The sequence below is a fragment of the Hipposideros armiger genome, unplaced genomic scaffold (genome assembly GCF_001890085.2).
Source record: "Hipposideros armiger isolate ML-2016 unplaced genomic scaffold, ASM189008v1 scaffold_18, whole genome shotgun sequence".
In the NCBI taxonomy this organism is placed as follows: domain Eukaryota; kingdom Metazoa; phylum Chordata; class Mammalia; order Chiroptera; family Hipposideridae; genus Hipposideros; species Hipposideros armiger.
The window spans coordinates 979,498-1,000,708 of NW_017731368.1; the positions used below are offsets into that span (position 1 = coordinate 979,498).

At 57.2% G+C, this 21,211-nt stretch overlaps 1 protein-coding gene across 3 annotated transcripts; it reads left to right on the forward strand.

The window, feature by feature from the left end:
- Window positions 1-480: 480 nt before the first annotated feature.
- On the forward strand, window positions 481-13,540 carry MST1R (macrophage stimulating 1 receptor). 3 transcript variants are annotated; one of them, XM_019630701.1, is made up of 20 exons: window positions 481-1,950; window positions 4,806-4,994; window positions 5,075-5,203; window positions 5,369-5,539; window positions 5,850-6,010; window positions 6,354-6,519; window positions 6,633-6,769; window positions 7,162-7,323; window positions 7,419-7,512; window positions 7,668-7,880; window positions 7,982-8,128; window positions 8,208-8,370; window positions 8,540-8,641; window positions 8,717-8,923; window positions 9,731-9,811; window positions 9,960-10,141; window positions 10,235-10,344; window positions 10,578-10,743; window positions 11,122-11,258; window positions 12,990-13,540. In XM_019630701.1, exons 1-20 carry the CDS (start codon window positions 706-708, stop codon window positions 13,222-13,224), a joined length of 4,197 nt encoding a protein of 1,398 aa, XP_019486246.1. In that variant the 5' UTR covers window positions 481-705; the 3' UTR covers window positions 13,225-13,540. The 3 variants fall into 3 exon arrangements, with proteins under 3 accessions (XP_019486246.1, XP_019486252.1, XP_019486242.1); XM_019630707.1 differs by having other exon boundaries at window positions 7,671-7,880; XM_019630697.1 differs by having other exon boundaries at window positions 7,671-7,880; window positions 8,540-8,923.
- The last annotated feature ends 7,671 nt before the right edge of the window (window positions 13,541-21,211 follow it).

A 21,211-nucleotide genomic window follows, 5' to 3' on the forward strand; every position in this document is an offset into this window, starting at 1 on the left:
AGGATAGCCGGCCCCTGCCCACAGAGAGTGGCGCCACTCCTGGGGTCCCTTCACGGCTCTCCTCTGGTCCCCCACACATTCGTGGTCTCTGTTCCCCACGTGGTGGGTCCCCCAGGCCCTGCCCGGGAACCAGCGTCTGAAGGTGTTGCTGTAAACTGGCGCCAAGAGAAGAAATGAGCCAGGTAGTCCTTTACGGGTCACTGGTACTGGGGCGGCCCCCGCCCCCTCCTCAACTCGGCCCAGTGCGTCGCGAGGGCCTAGATGGGACAGCTCAGGCCTATTTACCTCTCTCCAGGCCACTCCACGCACACCCACCCGCTACGCCCAGGAGGAGTGCGATCCAGGCTTCAGAGGGCCTGGACAGTCGGATGGGCGGAAGGGATGGGCCCCGCCCCCATACCCTGGCCCCGCCCGCCCTGCCTGCCTCCCGCCCACCCTCCACCCTCCCGGCGACTTCACTCTAAGATCCGGCTAGGAGCGGCAGCTGGGGCTTCAGGTGAGACGGACTTTCTAGTTCCTGCCGGTGTGTGTGTCTACTCGTGCCAGGTGCTCAGACCCGAGGGCAGGGGAGGAGGGTAGGCATCACAGGAGTCTACTGCCCGAAGACTCTCAGGACAAGTGCTGGACGCTGGTTCCAGCCCTCGAGTCTGCTTCTAGCCAGGCCCAGCCCTGCGGGAATCCCCAGGAGGCCCCATCTGGGCCTCAATGGAGCTACGTCTGACGCCCTTGAAGCTGTCCCTGTTGCTGCTGTTGCTGTTGTTGCTGCTGCGCCCGGCTGTGCCCGCCGCGGGAGGGTCCTGGCAGTGCCCGCGCACTCCCTACGCCGCCTCCCGTGACTTTGACGTGGAGTACGTGGTGCCCAGCTTCTCCGTTGGCGGGCCTGTACAGGCCCTGGCAACCTATGAGGGCGGTGTGGACGGAAATGCGGTGTTTGTGGCCACACGCAATCGCCTGCACGTGCTTGGGCCTGGTCTGAAGCCCGTCGAGAGCCTGGCCACGGGCCCTGCCGGGGACCCTGGCTGCCAGACGTGCGCAGCCTGTGGCCCGGCCCCCCACGGCCCCCCGGGGGACACAGATACAAAGGTGCTGGTGTTGGAGCCAGCACTGCCTGCATTGGTTAGCTGTGGCTCGAGCCTGCATGGCCGCTGCTTTCTGCATGAGCTAGAGCCCAACGGGACCACTCTGCATCTTGCACCGCCAGTCTGCCTCTTCTCCGCCCACCACAACCGGCCCGAGGACTGCCCTGACTGTGTGGCCAGCCCTCTGGGCACCCTTGTGACCGTGGTTGAGCAGGGCCATGCCTCCTACTTCTACGTGGCATCCTCACTAGATTCAGTGGTGGCGGCGAGCTTCAGCCCACGCTCAGTGTCCATCCGGCGCCTCAAAGCGGATGCTTCAGGATTTGCACCAGGCTTTGCGGCTCTGTCAGTGCTGCCCGCACACCTGGCTTCCTATCGCATTCATTACGTGTACAGCTTCCATGCAGGAGCCTTCGTCTATTTCCTGACAGTGCAGCCGGCCAGTGTGGCAGCTCCTCCAGGCGCCTTACACACGCGCCTGGCCCGGCTCAGCGCGGTCGAGACCGAGCTGGGCGACTACCGCGAGCTGGTCCTCAACTGCCATTTTGCACCTAAACGCCGGCGACGCGGTCCCTCTGAGGGCGGGCAGCCCTACCCGGTTCTGCAGGCAGCCCACACTGCTCCGGTGGGTAGCCGACTGGCTGCTGAGCTGAGCATCGCCGAGGGCCAGGAAGTACTATTTGGGGTCTTCACCGCTGGCAGAGACAGCAGCCCCAGTGTGGGTCCCAACTCTGTTGTCTGTGCTTTCCCCATCAACCTGCTGGACACTCTCATCGAGCAGGGTGTGGAGCGGTGTTGTGAGCCTCCGGTCCACCCCGGCATCCGGCGAGGCCTCGACTTCTTCCAGTCGCCCAGCTTGTGCCCCAACTTGGTGAGCAGAGAGAAGGGACCCTGACCTGTGAGCAGTGTGCAGGTGGCTGAATCCAGACTGCTCCCTTGCACCACTGAGAGGGTCTGGGAGCTGGGAAGGCAGGAAGGGGGAAGTCATCTTTTCCACCCAGTTCCTTAGTGCTGGGGGTGGTGTGAGGGAGTGAGCCAAACAAAGGCCACACTGGACGTTCCTCTCCCAGCCAGGCTAGCTAGCCCTTGTTGCTACCCCATTTTGCTCTCTCACCCTCTCACCTATCATGGCCTCTGATATTTTAGGCAGTTTCCCTGGTTATGTGAGAGCTAGATTGCATCACAGTTGTCTCTCTGCCAGACACACTGCCAAACTCTGGTAGAATTATGGGCATCCCCTCCTATCTGTCTACCACACATACCCTCACACACAGCGCCCCATACATAGGCAGATGCTCGCAGACTCACACAGCCTCAGACTGCTCACCAACGTAGTTTCGCTTTCCCTATGGGAGCACTTGTTTTGGTGTTTTTTCAAAAAGAGTGGGACAGAAGTTGTCGGAGAGTGCCCCCTACCTCTGTCCTAAGGCCTGGGAAGTTTGGGGGCTTGTTGGGGGGGGGCCTGCGTGGCTTGGGTTTCACTGACACACTCACTCCTGATTATTCTTTGTGGGGTGATTACAGGAGGCCCCACGACTTGGTGGGAAGGCAGCTTGGCTCTAGTAGATTCCAGAAGGCTCACCCCAGTGTTGTGCAAGCAACTATAAACATCTGGGGATGAGTAAAGGCTTAGGTGGGGCTGGTGGCAACTGGTTCACCACGCAGGAGTCCCAGACGTTTTTCCACTCTGGTGGGGCCCTGCCCCAGACAGGAGGTCTCCCAGCCCATGTTGAACTGGGGGCTCCTTCCAGCTGACCCTACCCAGGTTCTTTCCAGCCATGGCGTCAGGGAGCTGGAGCAGACAGGGAATGCTGAGGACAAAACCAAAACTGATTCCTTAAAGCCACTGAAACAATCCTACCCTAGATTATAAGAGATTAAACCAAGAAAATGGGGTGAATGGCACTGGACGAGTGGTCTTTCAGTGAGGTGACCCAGGGTCACTGCTCTCAGTCTTTGGCTGCTCTGTGGCCGTGGCTCTGCTGTGACATTTGCCACCAACTCCTTTCTAGCTCCCATTGAAGGCACAAGGAGGAGTTGGGGGGATCTTCTGCCTCCCTCCCTCAGCTGAGTCCAGCTGGGTTGAGGAGGCCTTAGGGCTGGGGCTCTCTTGTCTGGGCTGGGCAGCCCTGCCTGCCCTCTTCTCTCTGGGGAGTCAGAACCTCTCCCCAGCTTGGCTAGTTGTCAGTGGGCCAGAAGACACCCAGCACGACTTGGCAGTGCCAGGCTCTAGGAGGACTAATCTCAAGCCCTGTCCAGAAGCCAGCCCGGCCCCTGGGAAGTGTGTGAACCAGCTTGTACTGTGTTTGTCCAGTGACTGGGCGTGCAGCCTCTAGAGCAACACCTACTGTGTGCTCACTGTGGCTGGCTTCAGGAAGCTTGAGGGGCTCAGAGCTGCTATCTGATATCCATGGGTTCAGGTAGGGTTTGAGTTGGGGGCAGTCACTCTCCTCTGTGGGACATTGGACTCTTAAGTGTTTTCAGGAGCTACAGGCCCTTAGACAAGCCTGGGAACCTAGAGCTAATGCCCTGGAACCCAGGGGCAAGCAGGAGAGGTGTGGCCCTGGCTGGAGTAGGGCCTCTTTTCCACCCCTCAGCCCCACCTGTCCCTGAGTCATGCTGAGAACACCTGGCTGGCTTCCCGCTAGGACCAGGCCCCTTTCCTCCCTCAAGTGAGGACAGAGTCCCAGTCCCCACCCATCCAGGCTATAGACCCAGAGTGTGGAGTTTCTGGGCCCAGCTCTGCACCTGCCTTTGCCCCTAGGGCTCCTGATCAGTGCTGAGGTCTGATGACGGGGTTACACATACTTGGCCTGATGGGGGCCTCAGAGGCTCCAGCCTTGAGGAGTGCCCTCAGAGCTAGTGAGGGATGGTCCCAAGCAACTAGGGCTACTGAGCTCTGCCTGCATTTTTCACACAGCTCCAAATACTTTGCATTCACACTCTGGCTTCCTGATTTCCCAGAAGTTTCCGCAGCCCTGCCTTGGAGCACTGAGTGCAGCCCCCAAAATACCTTCCTGTTAAGAGCAGGGGAGAGGTTAGTATCTCCCCAACCCTGGGGCCTAGTTTGGCACCCAGGCCTTCAGGGCTTGGTTTATCCCTTTTGTACCCTGAAGGAGTTACAGGTAGCAACTGGAGGTGCGGGAAGACCTTTGGAATCTCAGGGAAGGACCATGTTACCAAGCCCATGCTGGTCAATTAACCTGAGTTCAGCCTCCTTGTGTGGCTGGGGAAACCTGAAGCCCCAAGAGGGGACAGGGTTTGCTGAAGTGCAGGGCAGAACCAGCAGGGGGCACGAGAGGACTCGGATCAGGAGCTCAGACTTCCAACCTGGCTCCTCTTCCTGAGGGGCTTTAAGGCCTTTGACAAGTGACCCAGCTTCTCTGAGCCTGCTTCCTTATCTGTAAAATGGGGGGTGGTAAGAGCACCCACTCTACAGAGTGGTTTTGAGGACAGAATGGGGTTGGTCTGTAAGATTCAGTAACTCATTATCTAATTGGACATGGTAGGGTAGGTAGGGCAAGGTGCAGGGGGAGCTGGCCTTCCAGTTTGGTTTTGCCACCTCTGGGAGCCCCATGGAGCATGGTGCAGTAATTGGGAGGCCTGGGGCCTTCACCAGGCAGGTTAGGTGAGGGGTAGGAGATTGAGCTGCTGTGGTCACTGATAGAGGCCCCAAAGGGTCAGTGTGTGAGAATGAGCCCTGATTCCTTCCCTGACCTTCCCTAGCCTAGCCTGGTGGCCCTCAACCCCAATACCAGCTGCCGCCACTTCCCTCTGCTGGTCAGCAGCAGCCTCTCACGTGTGGACCTATTCAACGGGCTGTTAGGACCAGTGCAAGTCACTGCGCTGTACGTAACACGCCTCGCCAATATCACAGTGGCCCATATGGGCACGATGGATGGGCGCATCCTACAGGTAGGTCCCTCATCTCCACAGCCCCTCGTCCCGAGGTCCCCATCCCCATCCTCATTTTGCTCATAGCTGACCTCTCCCAGGTGGAGCTGGCCAGGTCTCTCAACTATTTGCTGTATGTGTCCAACTTCTCACTGGGCAGCCATGGGCAACCCATGCAACAGGATGTCAGCCGCCTTGGGGACCACCTGCTCTTTGCCTCTGGGGACCAGGTAAGGTGGGCAGGGTCAGGCCCTGGCACAGCTCCCCATCCAATCCAGGGTGGCATTGACACACAGGTCTCACCACCCTGATGTACAATGGGACCAGGGGATCTATGGGGCCTAGGCCACCCAACCCCCTCCAGCACCCTTCAGCCACCTTTCTGCCACTCTAAGGTCTTCCAGGTACCTATCCGGGGCCCTGGCTGCCGCCACTTCCTCACCTGTGGGCGTTGTCTGCGGGCACAGCGTTTCATGGGTTGTGGCTGGTGTGGGAGCATGTGTGGCCGGCAGAAGGAGTGTCCTGGCTCCTGGCAACAGGACCATTGCCCACCCAAGCTTACTGAGGTATGGCTTACCTGGCAGGGCACAGGTAAGGGTGGGGCAAGCTGGGCCTGCCTTGGGGGTCAGCTGGTCTTGACCATGATCTTCCTCAGGACTGGGATTTCCTCAATAGCTACGAGGAGGGCATTCTTGGCAGAGGAGAGCGCATGCAAAGGTGTGGAGGCAGAAAAGTGCTTAAGTGAGGACTAGCAAGTGACCTAGAATGACTGGAGAGTGGGGAAGGCAAGGGGTACAGCAGAAAAGTTTGGGGGAAGCAGACAGGACTGAGAGGCCTGGCCCACAAAGGGACTCAGGCTATTTGCTCCCCTTCTAGTTCTATCCCCACAGTGGACCCCTAAGGGGCAGCACAAGGCTGACCCTGTGTGGCTCCAACTTCTACCTGCACCCTACCGGTCTGGTGCCTGAGGGCACTCATCAGGTCACCGTGGGCCAAAGTCCCTGCCGACTGCTGCCCAAGGACAGCTCAAACTTCAGGTAAAACAGGTCCCTGCCCTTCCTAATGGGGGAAACCAAGCAGTCCCTTCTCTGTGAGACCTTATCCTCTACTTATTGGGGGCCAGGAGGTATGAGGCAAGCTGCAGTGACTCTGGCTGCTTTGTGTCTGGGGAGACATCTCTGTCCCTTCTTGAGCCTGCACATGCCCTGTTGGTTCATGCACCGGGCAAGACTCGTCCTTGCCTTGCCAGATCCTGTCTGCCTGGGAGGAAGGCATGGGTGGAGAGAGGTGATTTTCAGGCTCAGAGGAGACTGGTTTGTGGCGGGCATCCAACCAGGCCGGTGTGACCCCGGGCTGACCTTGGGTTCCCCGATGCTCCAGCCCAGTGTCGCGGAAGGACTTTGTAGAAGAGCTTGAGTGTGAGCTGGAGCCCTTGGGCACACAGGCATCCGGGCCCGCTACCATCAACCTCACCGTGACCAACATGCCACCAGGCAAGCACTTCCGGGTAGATGGCACCTCTGTGCGACAAGGCTTCTCTTTCATGGTGAGGTCACCTTGCCTTGTCTGTGCCCTTGGCCAGCTGGGCAATATGGGCAGGGAAGGGCTTGGAGTGGAGGGTCTCCTACACCGAGCTAAGCTACCTCCATACCCTCTTAGGAACCAGTGCTAAAGGAAATACAACCTCTCTTTGGCCCACGGGCAGGGGGCACCCGCCTCACCCTTAAGGGCCAAGGCCTGTCTATAGGCACCAGCCGGGCCGTGCTGGTCAATGGGACTGAGTGCCTGCTGGAACGGTAAGTGCTGGCAGGTGAGGGGCTCGGTGGCCATAGGACCCAACCCAGGGAAGCCCTTACTGGGTGGGACTTGGATCCCTGTCAGGGCAGAGGGAGGAAGGCTCAGTCACATGGTTAGGTTCAGGAAGAAGGGTCTGTTGACGCTTCCAGTCCACAGGTCGTTTGGGGATGGCATGAGAGCCCATCACAGAGTCCATCACTCCAGCCAAGGCTGTAGAAAACCTGTTCCCTCTCTACCTTCTTGGAGGTCTTACTGGGACTGCCCTGTCTTTAGACCTGTATAGTATGGGCAGGTGGAGAGAGGAACTGGGAAGGCTCAGCAGACCCCTGGAGGAGGAAGGCCTGGCCATCACCTAGAGGGTGATACTGAGCCCAGTTCCCCTGTTCTGCAGGGTCAGTGAGGGGCAGCTTTTATGTACCACACCTCCCAGTGCTGCTACGGCCAGCGTTCCCATTCGCCTGCAGGTAGGGGGTGCCCACGTGCCTGGCTCCTGGACCTTTGACTACCGGGAAGACCCCATTGTGCTGGGCATCAGCCCCAACTGTGGCTACACGTAAGTGCTACCTCCTTGCCCACTCTGGTCTCCTAGGAATGAGAGAGCCAGCCTCGGAGAGCACCCCAAGCCCACCACCCTGCTCTCCTCCACAGCGGCTCCCACGTCACCATCCATGGCCAGCATCTGACTTCAGTGTGGCACCTAGTGCTGTCATTTCAAGACGGGCTTAGGGCGGTGGCAAACAGGGTGAGTGGACACTGGCAGCTGCCAAATGGGCACTGGTCAGGAGGGAGGAAGGCCAGACCAGTCCCCTGAGTTCCAGCCCTACCCCGTACTGGGCCAAGGAGACTGGGGTGGCCATAGGCAGGATGCCTGGCTAACCACTCTTGCATGGGCTCCAGCAGTGTGAGGGGCAGCTCCCGGAGAAGCATTGGTGCCGCCTGCCTGAATACGTGGTCCGAGGCCCGCAGGGGTGGGTGACAGGAAACCTGAGTGTCCAGGGAGATGGAGCTGCTGGCTTCACACTGCCCGGCTTTCGCTTCCTGCCCTCACCCCGTCCACCCAGCACTGACCTGGCCCCACTGAAGCCCGAGGAGCATGCCATTAAGTTCGAAGTAAGTGTGGGGGATGGAGGGCAAGGACAATGGAGGTTTAGGGCTGAAGCCTGCCCAAAGGAGATGGGGGCACTGGCCAGTCCTCATGACTGTCTCTGCAGTATGTTGGGCTAGGAGCTGTGGCTGACTGTGTGGATGTGAACGTCACCGTGGGTAATAGGAGGTGTGATCATGAGCTCCGGGGCGATGTGGTCATCTGCCCTCTGTCCCCTTCCCTGCAACTGGGCAAGAATGGTGCCCCACTGCAGGTAGGCAGCTTGGCTGGCCCTTTACAGGAGACATGGGCCAAGGCCTGCAAGCTGGGCCTGAGTTGCCACTTGCTTCCAGGTCTGCGTGGATGGTGACTGTCACATCCTGGGTAGAGTGGTACGTTCAGGCTCAGAGGGGGCCTCACAGAAGACGCTCCTTGGTGTCTTGCTGGCCCTGGTGCTGTTTATGGCTATATTGGCCCCCATACTGGTCTTCAGCTACTGGCGGAGGAGACAACGAGGTGAGCTCTCCACCCCCATCCTGACTCAGTCCTTACCCCCAAACAATGGCATCTCCAAGTCCCTATATCCTCCCTCTGCCCAGGCCTTGGGGGTCTGCCCACAGCTCCTGGGTAGGGGTCAGCCTCTAGGAGTTGTAGAGGCTAGCCACCAGGGGATGTCTTTCCACAGCCCTTTCTACAAAACCGGATGACCCGGCATCCTTGGAGCAAACCACTGGAGCCATGTCTCTGCCTATGCTCCGCTCAGGCTCTGACTACAGAAATGGCCTTGGTGAGATGGTGGAGGCGCTAGAAGTTGGGCCCATCCCCTCTGCTCCACAAGACCCTTACTCCCTCTCCCCCACAGCAGCCCCTGCCATAGATGGTCTGGTTTCCACCACTCGTGTCCACAGAGCCTCCTTTTCAGACAACGGGGATGGATCCTGTGTCCCACTGCTGCAGACAGAGTCCATCCATCTGGGGGTCCTGGACTCTACACTCCTGGCCGAGGTCAAGGATGTGCTGATTCCCCACGAGCAAGTGGTCACCCACAGTGACCGAGTCATTGGCAAAGGTGTGGGTGCCAGACCAGGTGGGGCTGGAGCAGATATGGAGTCCTGAGATGACATGGCCAGTTGGACAGGACTCTGCTCTGGCCTTCTAACCAACCTGTGTGACCTTTGGGTATATCACATAACCTCTCTGAGCCTCCAGCTGCTCACCTGTAAAATGGGAATTAGTTCTGTCTTCAGTGGGTTCTGGTACAGATAAAGTGGGCCTGGGAGGCTGCTCTGCCATCTTGCAGCTACTGCTTGTTTTTTTTGTTTGTTTTTTTTAATTGGGGAATTGGGGGGGATGGGAACAGTGCTGGGGAATTGGGGGAAGGGGAACAGACAAGTTGCTGTCGTTTTGTTCTTCAATCTAGTTGTGGAGGATGTTGCTTCACTGGCCCAAGTTGGCACCATCATTGCGCTCTTCCCGGGCGAGGCAGATCAGTTGCCGGCTTCTGGACGGCCGCTCACACTGGCTGCTGGCTGCTCACACTGGCTGCTGGCTACATCCGGTAGCCCATGGCAACCCACTGCCACAGGGGCTGCAGCCTACGCCGTCGCCGGCAACTCACGGCAGCCCAGCTCCAGGTTGAGCTGTTGTTCAGCATCTTAGCTGTGGAGGGCAGTGTCACTGGCCCTCATATGTGGGATTCGAACCGGGGCCCTCTGGCGTCCCAAGCCAGTTCTTAACCATCGTGCCACTCGGCCAGCGCTACTGCTTGTTTTTAATGTCAGATTTGCTAGTTGGTGCTCTGAGGCCTGGTTGCCAATGAGAGGGTGTGGTTTGAGCAACTGGCACTGGGGTCCCTCTCATCATCTCCTTTCACCAGGCCACTTTGGAGTTGTCTACCATGGCGAATACACAGACGAAGCCCAGAATCGAATCCACTGTGCCATTAAGTCGCTGAGTCGTAAGTAGGACAGAGGCTGGGTGGGTCCTCACCCCTGCTGTGCTACCACATGGCTGAGTGACCCTGAGCAGGAGGCTGTTCTCCATTTCCCCATCTGACCCTTGTAACGGGCCTCCCAGCCCTGGGCCTGACTCACACTGCTCTGCAGGCATCACAGAGATGCAGGAGGTGGAGGCCTTCCTGCGCGAGGGGCTGATCATGCGTGGTCTGCATCACCCAAACGTGCTGGCTCTCATCGGCATTGTGCTACCACCTGAAGGGCTACCCCGTGTGCTGCTGCCCTATATGCGCCATGGAGACCTGCTCCGGTTCATCCGTTCACCCCAGCGGGTTAGTGCTCAGCTGGCCCTGGGTCAGGGGCTTGGGCCGCAGCTGGGGATGGAGCTGCTTTGTACTTGCCTACTGACCCCCCTGTGCCCTCAGAACCCCACAGTGAAGGACCTCATCAGCTTCGGCCTGCAAGTAGCCCGCGGCATGGAGTACCTGGCAGAGCAGAAGTTTGTGCACAGGGACCTGGCTGCTCGGAACTGCATGTGAGGGCCCGGAGCAGTTGGGGTGAAGCAAGGGGTCAGGGTACCAGGGACTATAGCTGTCCTAAAGGTGCCTCAGTCCCGGATATGTCCTCCCTGATCTGGGCCTTAGTTTTCCTGTCTGCCCAGTGCAGGCTTAGGTTAGACTCTGTGGCTCTGAAAGCCTGTAAGGACCTGGAACAGGTGGGTTTAGGGCCTGGTGGGGGCCAGTGCTGAGTGTGATTCCCCTCTCCCAGGCTAGATGAGTCATTCACAGTCAAGGTGGCTGACTTTGGGATGGCCCGTGGAATCTTGGACAAGGAATACTACAGCGTTCAACAGCAGCGCCATGCTCGCCTACCTGTCAAATGGATGGCGCTGGAGAGCCTGCAGACCTACAAATTCACTACCAAGTCTGATGTGGTGAGGCTCCACCTGCCCAGAGTCCACATGGGGCTCAGTGTCCTGGGAGAACGCTCGGCTCCGGATGGTGATCTGAGCCCAGGGACTCTCTAGGTTGGGCAGCCCTCACTGCCCATGTACCCACCTCTTAGACAGGAAAAGGCTGTGAAATCACTGGTTCCTCACAGACACCCTAGGTCTTGCCCAGCCCCAACTCTGGACAGGCTCAGGTGGTGGGAGGAGACAGAGAAGATGCTTGGGAGGTAGGGATAGGCTCTGACTGGGGGACAGGGCCCCCCATTTCCAGCTAAAGGGATCTGGGAGGTAGGAGACCTGGGGTTCCACCTACCCCCACATTTTGGGTGAGAATTGAGTCCCCTTACCTTTCCCTTCCCACAGTGGTCGTTTGGTGTGCTGCTATGGGAGCTGCTGACACGGGGTGCCCCACCGTACCCCCACATCGACCCTTTTGACCTCATTCCCTTCCTGGCTCAGGGTCGTCGCCTTCCCCAGCCTGAGTATTGCCCCGATTTTCTGTGAGTATGTGAAGGTGGTAATGCAGAGGGAGCTGGGCCCCAAAGATGAGGAAGTGGCAAGAGACAAGAGTTCTTGCTTCGTTTTCTGACTGATCCTCTGGTTGACCTGGAAAAGGACCCTCTCTGGGCCTTAGTTTCCTCATCTGTGGTCTGGTTCCACCCCCATCTGGGGCTGGGTGCTGGGAAGATATCATGGTTGCCATGGTAACAGCATTCCCAACTTCAGAGCCTGGGTTGAGGCCAGTGATTTAATTTCCTGGCACTCCTCTTCCCCCACCCCCGCCAAGGGGGGCTGTTTTCCATCTTTTCCACTCACTTAACCTCAAGGAAAGGTTCCATTAGCTCCCACACTAGTCCCCTCCACCTCTCCAGGTCAGGTGTTTTTTTCACTGGATCTGGTTTCCGATTTCCCATTCCCGGAGGCATGGCAGCTGTGTCATCGTAAGTGCCTGTGGGGTGGGTTTGGTGCCAAGGTTCATCTTAAGCAGCTCTGCTGTGCCCAAGTCTTTGTTAGAACAGGAAGGATCAGGTCACAGGTCCTGTCTCAGGCTGTGTTCCAGGAAGGATGAGTAACCCTTCCTCACAGGCCCGCTGCCTTCGGTCTGATCTTCTTTATTCACTTCACTGATGTACCTGGTTTGAAATAAAGGAAGTTAACTTCACTGCCTATCTGCCTCTGGGTGAGGCTCCCTGAAACAAACTCTGAGTTGGAGAGTTACATGCCTAGGGTTTATTGGGAGGTTAGGGGCTAGGGAGGCTGGAGGAGAAGTTAGGCTGCGATACAGATGCAACAGCAGCTGCAGCCCATCCCACGGGGACTGCTTGAGCTGGGATGGCCCTTTAGTTTTCTGAAATGAAGATCATGGGGCCAGGTCTTTGTACCAGATGTTAATCAGCCACTGGGCACAGCTGTCCCTGAGGAGGGACCGTGAGCTTTGGGCAATTCCTAGAGAGGGCCTCAGCCTCCAGCAGTCAGCAGCTATGGGAGAATGAAGGGAGGGATCTGGGTGGCACACCACAGCATCCACTACACCAGGGCAAGTCCCTTCGCCTCTCTGAGCCTCAGTTTCCTCATCTGTAAAGTTGGGATGGTAATAGTACCACCCTCCAAGAGTCTGAGAATTATGTGAAATTATTGTGTGTACGGCACTTAGAGTATCGTTTAAGGCAGGGATGATATTCCCAAGATAAAGGGACAAGGACCAGGACCTACCAGGCAAACCCAGAGAAACTCTGCTTAGGAACCACGGTGCCACTTGTGCTGCCTCACATGTTCTTGTCTCAGGACTCTTAACCCCCATTTCACTGGACCTGGGCTTCCTTTCTGGAAGATGTGTGATGATAAAACCATGATAGCTTGTGAGATGGCCCTAAGCTAAGCACTTCACAGGCATCCTGTCACCTATGTCCCAACAGCTCTGGGATCAGAGGAAGATCCAGGAGCACAGAGAGAGGTTAAAGCACTTGCCCAAAATCACATAGCCCAGGGCACGGACACAGGAGCCCAAGCTCTTAAGCCCTGAAGCAATTCAACCTCCACCAGGGTGGGAAGGCAGGACTGGAACAGCAATAACAATGATGAGAAGAATTGCCCCGATTGGGCTCTGCTGGGCACTAGGCCCTGTTACCTGTCCTCATCCCTATGTGGCCTGCCAGGGTGCTAATGGGTGGGTGGCCCAGAATCTCTGGGAGGGGTTCTGTCCTGCCCCTGACATTCTCCTCCCCCTACAGGTATGCAGTGATGCGGCGCTGCTGGGCGGCGAACCCTGCAGCGCGACCCACCTTTGGAGTGCTAGTGGGAGAAGTAGAGCAAGTGGTGGCCGCTCTGCGTGGGGACCACTACGTGAAGCTGGGCCTTGGTGCCTTGGAAGAGGCAAACGTGCCCCCAGAACAGTTGCCACCCACACCTATGCACAGGAGCACTGGGAGGACCCGGCCCCTCTCAGAGCCACCAAGGCCCACGTGACCTCAGTCCTAGGCAGGCCCTGAAGGGTTGGACCTGCATAGCCCTTCCAGGGCATTAACCCCGGGCTGCCTCTGGGTCATGCCAGGCCAGGGGGTGGCCTGACCTGCTCCTGCCCTGTCCCTGCTCCTTAACCTTCAGGAGCTATAAGAGGGGACCAGGGCACATTGGCCCATCACTCCACCGAGGGAGCCAGAGAGGGTGATTCTTGATGAAATGAGTATTTATGGGGCACCTGTTGTATGCCTGGGCCACTGGACACAGGGGACTCAGTGGTGACCAGACACTGGCCTGTGACCAGTAAATGAACAAATGACTATTTAAGCACAAATTGTGGTAAATGCTATGAAATTAAAAGAGGTGGCTTTGAGAGAATGAAGGACAGCTCTAGATAGAAAGATGAATACAGAGGTGAGGGAATTCTCCCAGGAGGTGACATTTTTGCTGAGACCCTGTGAGGTGGGAGCTGTGCCAGAAGCAGAGTCGGGGGAAGAGAGGTCCTAAGGCTGGAAAGGGGTTGGGTCAGCAAGAAGGCTCCAGAGAATAGGAAGATAGGCAAGGCCAGATCCAGGTTCCAGGGCCCCGGGGACTTGCAGATAGAACCAAGAGACCCGGGTGGATTGAGTACTCAAGCATGCAGCAGCCAGGATGGCTTCTCCCACGCCCAGTCTGCCTGTCCCCTTCTCTGGGCTCTAGCCCCTCACTAGGGCTACCTGCTCTGCCTGCAGCCCCCACCACCACCACCTACACTGTCAGGGCATTGAGACTTGCTCTCTCACTCCCACCCCTGCCAGCATTGTCCTTGCAGCCTTGAGAGAGATGAGCCAGCAGCAAGGTCTCAGCTCCACACTTTCCAGGCACCAGCTTCGAAGTGCTGACTGCCCACACTATTAATACTCATCAAGGCCACTCTACAATAGCCACTAGAGGGGCAGGCCCCACAGGAGAGGGAGAACAGCTTCTTCCTTGTGCTAACCCTCGCCATGCTCTGGATGCTGAAGGGACAGCTGGGCCCTGCTGGTATGGATAGCTGGGGTCCCAGGGTGACTGGGCCGAGGACATGCATCACGGTGGTTCCTCTCTCTTGCTCAGGACCCCTGTAGCCCCTGTCCTGCCAGTTTGGGAGACCCCAGTTCACTCCAAAGGCAGCACACTCCCTCTTCTTTGAGTCCTAGCTCTTTGCCCTGGCACAGATGGAAGCCTGAGTTAGGGGCAAGAGTTCCCTGGTAAGCAGAGTGGGGGTCTCCTTGGGACTGGAGCTGCCCAGTGTTCTCTACCCATACTGCTGCCCACTCTGTCACCTCAGGTAGAGGAAGGCCCAGCCATGGGGAGCCTAAGGACTCCGAGGACCTGTGAGTAAAGCTTAAAAGGGGACTCTTCTGCTAAAGTGCAGGGATCCAAAGATCAGGGGCCCATGAGCTGGAGAGGGTAGAGATGGACTCTGCCGCCTGTTTCCCACTGCACCTCTGTTGCCCACCTAGTACAGATGCAAAAGAGATTGTAGCCTTGCATGCTCGGCCAGTGACCCCTTTTCTCTCTATGTGTGTGGGAAACAGTTGTGTCATCCCTGAGGCTGTTAGAAAGGTGAATGCAATGTCCCGGAGTACCCCCACTGCTGTAGTCTCCGTACTAGTTGGAAAGGACTGTCTCTATCCCTCTGACTTGCAGTCCTTGTGCCCTAACCTTGTCCTGGGGAATCTAAGGGTCACTCAGAGCGCCAAGCCCTGGGTGGGGAGTGAGGAGAAGGCCCAGGGGCTTCTCTGAAGCTGGACTGAGGCTCCATTAAGCCTCGGCAGCTCATAGACTTCTCGCTCATGTATTCCCAAGGAAGGGGCTCAGAGAGGAAGGGGGTCTCTGGATGGAAGGGAAGCTTAGAGAGGAGAGGGGTCCCAAAGAAGGGAGACAGGAAAGAGCTCAAGGGGTGTTAGGTTTTCTGTGTAGCCAGAATGTGGCACTTTGGGCCTGTTTCTGGGCCAAGGGCCTCCAGGGCCAGAATTCTCCAGGGAGGAGCCCCAGTTTAGCAGGTGCTTGGGCTCCTGGATCATGGCACAGATGAACTCCCTTTCTCCCAATGCTGCAACCCCCAAGCTCTGAGCTCTGTTCTCAGAGCTTGCCTGATGGTCCCAAGTCCATCTGGAGTGTCAGGAGCTGGAACTGTTTCAGGATTTTAAATTCCTGACTAGACCACCAGGGAGGTGTGGAAGGGAGGGTTGGTTCTAGGCCCCCAGATGGACTGGGGGACTGGGCGGTTTCTGAGTGGCTTCCAGGGCTAGTCAAGGCTGGGGAAGCCCTGAGTAGTATGTCAGGTATACGGGTGGCCGGTTCAGGGGGAAGATTGCTGGTGGCCATGGTGGGCCTGGGCCTGCCACTAGGGTGGGATGGCACGAGCAGAGGTTTCTCCCAGGGCTTTGGGAGTCCAGCCTTCCCACCATGAGCTGTGGAACGTACTTACCAGCTCCTGTGTCTCATCTCTCTCCATCACAGCCCATTGGGGCTGAGGGCAAGCAGTTGCCAATAAAGGCTAGAGGGAGACTAGGCTGGGAGTTGGGGTCAAGGAAGCAGCAGGTGACTCACACCCTCATGAGCGCCCACTGGTGTCACTGTGTGTTGTCTGGCATCTGGAGGTATGCATGGGATAGACTGATCTGCTTTGATGGGGACCATGAGCCTGGTCTGAGATCCCCTTACGTCTCGGCCCCAGCCATTCAGAGAATTTCCCCAGGGATTCCCAACTTCTTTGGAGGTCACACCAAAAGTCTCCAGATATAGTCCCTTTCGAACCCCGGAACTTTCCTGGGATGGCAGCTTCATCAGTCACTCCCTCAGTGCAGCCCATGAGGTCTCGGGTCTACCTCTGGTGCCATTCCATGAATTAACTCCCTTCACCTGTAGGAAAGAGCAGGGCTTTCCAGTGCTGGGGTGAGGTGCGGGGACGTGGGCACTACTGCAAGTGTCTGAGGCTCAGAGAGGCCCTGGGTGCATCTCTTGAACTTTTTGCCTCTGCCTGGGGAGAAGCAGCCCCAGGAATCAGTAGCTGAGCACAGAGCCCCACCCCCCGGGCCATGATGAAAAACACCCTGGACTAGAGAACTCCCCTTGGTGAAGACCTCAGGAACTGAGCATCTCGTCACCCATAGCCTCTACTCTGCCCATGTGAGAGTCCAGCCAGCCCAGAGGTGGGGCTACACCAGCCTGGAGGAATGGGGATGACTCAGTGAAGTGCTCCCAGAATTCCCCACCTGGCACAGTGGGGCCAACTGAGCCTCAGTCTCTCCCTCCACTGTTTTTGGGTTTGTTGCAGTTGGAGTTTTTAACCCAATGAGCATAGAGTTTAATCCCAATGAGCAGGAGAACCTGGGAAGCTGCCACATTCACCTCTGTCTGTGATGGCCCCCTAGGTAGGCTGGGTTCTTCAGGTCTAAAGATGGTGACCTAGAGCATGGCCTTCACACTTGGTCCTCTCTTGGTGGGAGTCCTTGGCCCAAAGGTAGGCAGCAAGTGCCCAGCAACCAGGTGGCAGAGCCTGCCTGAGCCAGCTTAGTCTAGAGGTATGGCACCTGGATCTCCACCACCTCCTACTGACACCCTCAAAAATGACTGTGTCTTCTGAACCCCCATCCCTATCAGGAACTCACAGCCCCAGCCTCTATGAGGAAGGGCGGCTCTGCTCCTGAGCCTCCCCATGGCCTCTGCATCTTGCTCTCTATTCCTTCAATGCTTTGAGCATCCTCTGTCCCTTGTCCCAGGGTGTGCATGTCAGGGGTAGCAGGGACTGTCGAGCTGCCCTGGAGATGGAGGCAACAAGAGCAAGCTCTCCTGTCACTTGGTAGGAGGAGTCCAGGGCCAGTTTCTGTCCCTCATGGCTTCCCATGTCCCCAAAACTTCTGCTCCATCCAACTGGCAGCCCTGACCTTGGAAGGGAAGCAGATGTAGTAAAGGCCCTGGCACCTGCCTTTTGCTGGGAAAATGGCAGGGGCCCCTTGTATTTGGCCCTCACCAGTCTCACTGTTGCTCTGTGGGAGCTCAGGGGTCAGACCCACGGTGGTTCCTATTTCGAGCTCAGGTGGTGGGAGCTGAGGGAAGTTGCTGAACCTCTGAGGCTCAGCATGGGCAGAGGGAGCAAAAGAGCCTCCCAGTGCCAGGGGCATCCTCACCTCCTCTCCTCTCTGCTTCCTTTCACATTGGTTTAGCCACCTGCACACATGTGGGTAGTCTTGGACAGGGCCCTTGGGATCTAGGAATGCATCAGGGAAGGCAGGGGACTCAAAGCAGCTGGTAGCCAAAATCACAGAATTCAATCAGCTTTGAAGCCAGCGTGCCCTCCCTCATGCCACAAGTCCCACCTAGGCAGCCAGGACCATGGAGACTTAGAGGTCCCAAAAGAGTCAACTTCTCCCCTGGGCTCCATGGTAGTGACAGTTTCAGCCAGGCATCAGTCCTGCTGACATGTTCCCCCAAGCTGGGGAGCCCCCTCTTCAAAAGGGGGAAAGGAATCCTTTGGGTAGCCCCAGTAACCCTGCCCACATGGGCTCCTGTCTTGGTCTCTGTGACCCAGCCATCTGTTCTTAAAATACCCCTCCCCCCCTACTGGGCTTGGGTTTCTCAGGGACCCTGAGGGAGGGCTGCTCTCCTCACATCCCCTCTGCAAGCCTGGTTGGCGGTCTCTTCTCAGCCGTCCATGTGTTTCTGGGAGCACTGCCTTTGCCCGCACCTCTTAACGGGATCCTGGATGGGGGTCTGCTTCCAGGGAGGGTGAGGGGCTCGCCCCCAGCCCCTAAGCCAGCTGTGGCAGCAGGCAGGATGGCTATGCTGTTACTTCCCTCTGGGCTGGTGCGGCTGGCTATCTTTCACGCAGTTACGTAAGCTTGAGTCAATTGGAGCTCAGAGCTGTTCATTGTGGGCTATTTTTAAGCTGTAACACATCACAGCAGAGGGGTCACTGCACTGAGGCTTGCAGGGAAGGTTGTTGAAACATCTGTTATTTAAATTTCCCTATGCCTTAGAGCTCAAAAGCCACATCCTCCCAGCACTCTTGGGTTCTGCCTTCTACAGCCTCGATTAGGAGTGGATTATCACCCCTCACCCTGCCGGAGGTCCTCCTAGGACTGGGGTTCTCTGCACCCTGTCTTCCTTCGGAGTCAGGAGGAGGAGGTACAAGCTCCTTCAAACACAGTGCTGCCCCCAAGGAACGGGTGCACCCTGGCCAGGAGACTTCAGGGAAGCAGGGGGTTAGGACTCACAGGTGACTTGGATAGTTCCAGGGAGGAGGGTCAGGAGAGGAAAACACAGACAGAGTGCTGGGTGTGAAGCTGGGAGACCAAGAGTGTATCCTTCCTCCTTGGGGTCTCGGTTTCCCATCAGTACCCAGAGAGGGTTGGAGCACAGGATCCATTTGGGTCTTTTCAGAAGCTGGCCTTTGCCTGGGCTGTGCTCCTATCTGCAATGCCCTCTCTCCACAGATCTAAACCCTACTCATCTGCAGCCCCTGGGCCGAAGGGCTGGTGTCTGAGCCCCTGGACAGTAGGCAGGGGCGAACCTCTGGGAAACAGGCCTGCTTTTCATTTCATTATCCAGCGGTTGGCTGCACTGGGAGCCCTTCAGGCTCCTTCTGATCCTAGGTTTTTGGAGATGTCTAGAGTTTTCCCAGGGCACAAGAGGAATGGGCAGATAGGCTGGAAGAGTGCAAGGCCATGGATTCGACAGAGCTCTCTCCTGAGAACACAACAGAGCCAAAATATGTCTGCACTGGAGAAGCAGGTCTGGGAGACTTGGCTCGTCATTGGAGCTCCCAGTAGAATGGAGCCTTCTTTGCCCCTCCCCTGATGCCCTCCCTGCCCACCATCCTTAAAGCCTCCTAGGTGGGAGGGTTCCAGCCTGATCCACAGGAAAGAAGGGTCTCTCAGAACGACATGACTTTGCCCACCTCCTGAAGTCTGACCCTCTCCACAGGGGTTTACGCCCTTCCCTCTAAGCCTACCAGGAGGGGACTAGGTGAGAGGGGACTAAGTGAGAGGACACTGGGATCTGTCTTCACAGAGGAGACTCTGGCCTTGCCCACAGACAGAGCTCCTTCCAGTTTCTTCTTGGCCACTCCATCCCAGAAAGCCCTCAGCCTGGGGAATGGGCTCAGCCTGGGGAAGGGGCTCTCCAGGTTGCCATGGCAACATGTTGGCCCTCCTCACTTTCTAGAAGCAGAAATAGAATTGGATGCCCTTCTTCCTGGTGAAAGACTATTTAAAAACATGTGGAGGGGAGGGGTACAAGGGTAATGTCCCTGCCTGATTCCTGGGGGCTGGGCAGAAATGCCCCAGCCTGGGAACCCCTCTCGGCTGCCCTAATGCCCCTCCCCTCAGATAGATGAAATGGAGTGAGTGTTAGCCAGCCAAGAATTCTGAGTACAAAAGGAATCAGCCTGGTCCCTCAGGGTGTGTAGCTGGCCCCTACTCAGCACCACCAGGTTTCTGGGAGGGCACTGGCTTAATGGTGCCAATAGGGAAAATACCCGCTCCCAGGCCTGGGCCACTGCTAAGCTATCCAGAGGAAGAACAGATCTATGGGGGACACAGCTTGGGTGGGGCTGCAGCACTCAAAAGGGAGGCATATTGGCTTCGCTCCAACAGGATCCATGCCCACATGGTCCTGGGCATGGCACCCAGTGGTGACACCATAGGCTCCTGAAGTGTGAGTCCAGAGCCTGGTGGCCTGGCTTCAGATTCTGGCTCTACTACTTACTAGCTAAGGCCTCTGTGAATTCTCTCTCTTCTCTGTGCCTTGATTTCCTCATTTGTAAAATAAGGATGCGAGTGCCGGGCTCACTGGCTTGCTATGAGGCTGGACTCCATGTGTGCAGCACTGCCTAGCACAGAGGAAGGACCCAATCAATAACAAGCATTGTTTTTGCTATAAGGGCGTTTGCTTCCCAGGTGGAAAGAGCCTTCTCCTCTCTCCAGACTGCCTTCTTTGGCCTCCCTTTGTAAGCCACTGCTTTCAGCAGGCTCTGCTCCCTCTCCCAGGATGCCTCAGGTTAGTTGTTCACAAAGACCCAGCCCTGAAAGGAAGATTGTGCTCTACTTCTGCAGGAGATGGGGGATGGCTCAGAGGTTCGACAGTCAGGAGGCTCCCAGGGCCTCCCTCCGTGCTTCCCCGGCCCTCCCAGGTGCAGCCTAGCTCAAGCGCTAGCTACACAGGCACCAGAGGCTGCTACTAGCATCTGTTTTGTGGGGAAAAAACAACCCCCCAAAAACCAGTTTTCTCGGAGGCAGAGATTAATGAAGCTAATGGTGTTCAGCAAGTACGTGTGTGTATGCGTGTACACCCGTGTAGGCCACAGATTCTTGGGCTCTGCCACTTTCCTAGGCGTAGTGTGTGGTGAGCAGCACTGTCCAGAGATTTCTGCGCCATTTTTTTTTTTTTTTTAAGATTTTATTGTGGAATTGGGGGAGGGGAACAGTGCTGGGGAATTGGGGGAAGGGGAACAGATAAGTTGCTGTCCTTTTGTTCTTCAGTCTAGTTGTGGAGGATGTTGCTTCACTGGCCCAAGCTGGCACCATCATTGCGCTCTTCCCAGGTGAGGCAGATCAGTCGCCGGCTCTGGACAGCTGCTTATGGCGGGTGCTGGCCTCTCACGCTGGCTGCCGGCTACACATGGTAGCTTATGGCAGCCCACTGCAGCAGGGGACTGCAGCCTACGCCATCACCGGCGACCCACAGCAGCCCAGCTCCAGGTCGAGCTGTTGTTCAGCATCTTAGCTATAGAGGGCAGTGTCATTGGCCCTCATATGTGGGATCTGAACTGGGGCCCTCTGGCGTCCCAAGCCAGTTCTTAACCAATGCGCCACTCGGCCGGCCCTTCTACCCCATTCTTAACTGAAGGTAGCATGTGGGGAAGGGGGAGAGGGGCCCAGGGGTCCTGAGACCTGGCTGAGTCAGGCTCTGCCCAGTGCCGAGTCAGGAAGGTACAGACACAGCACAGTGCTAGACTTGGTCCCTC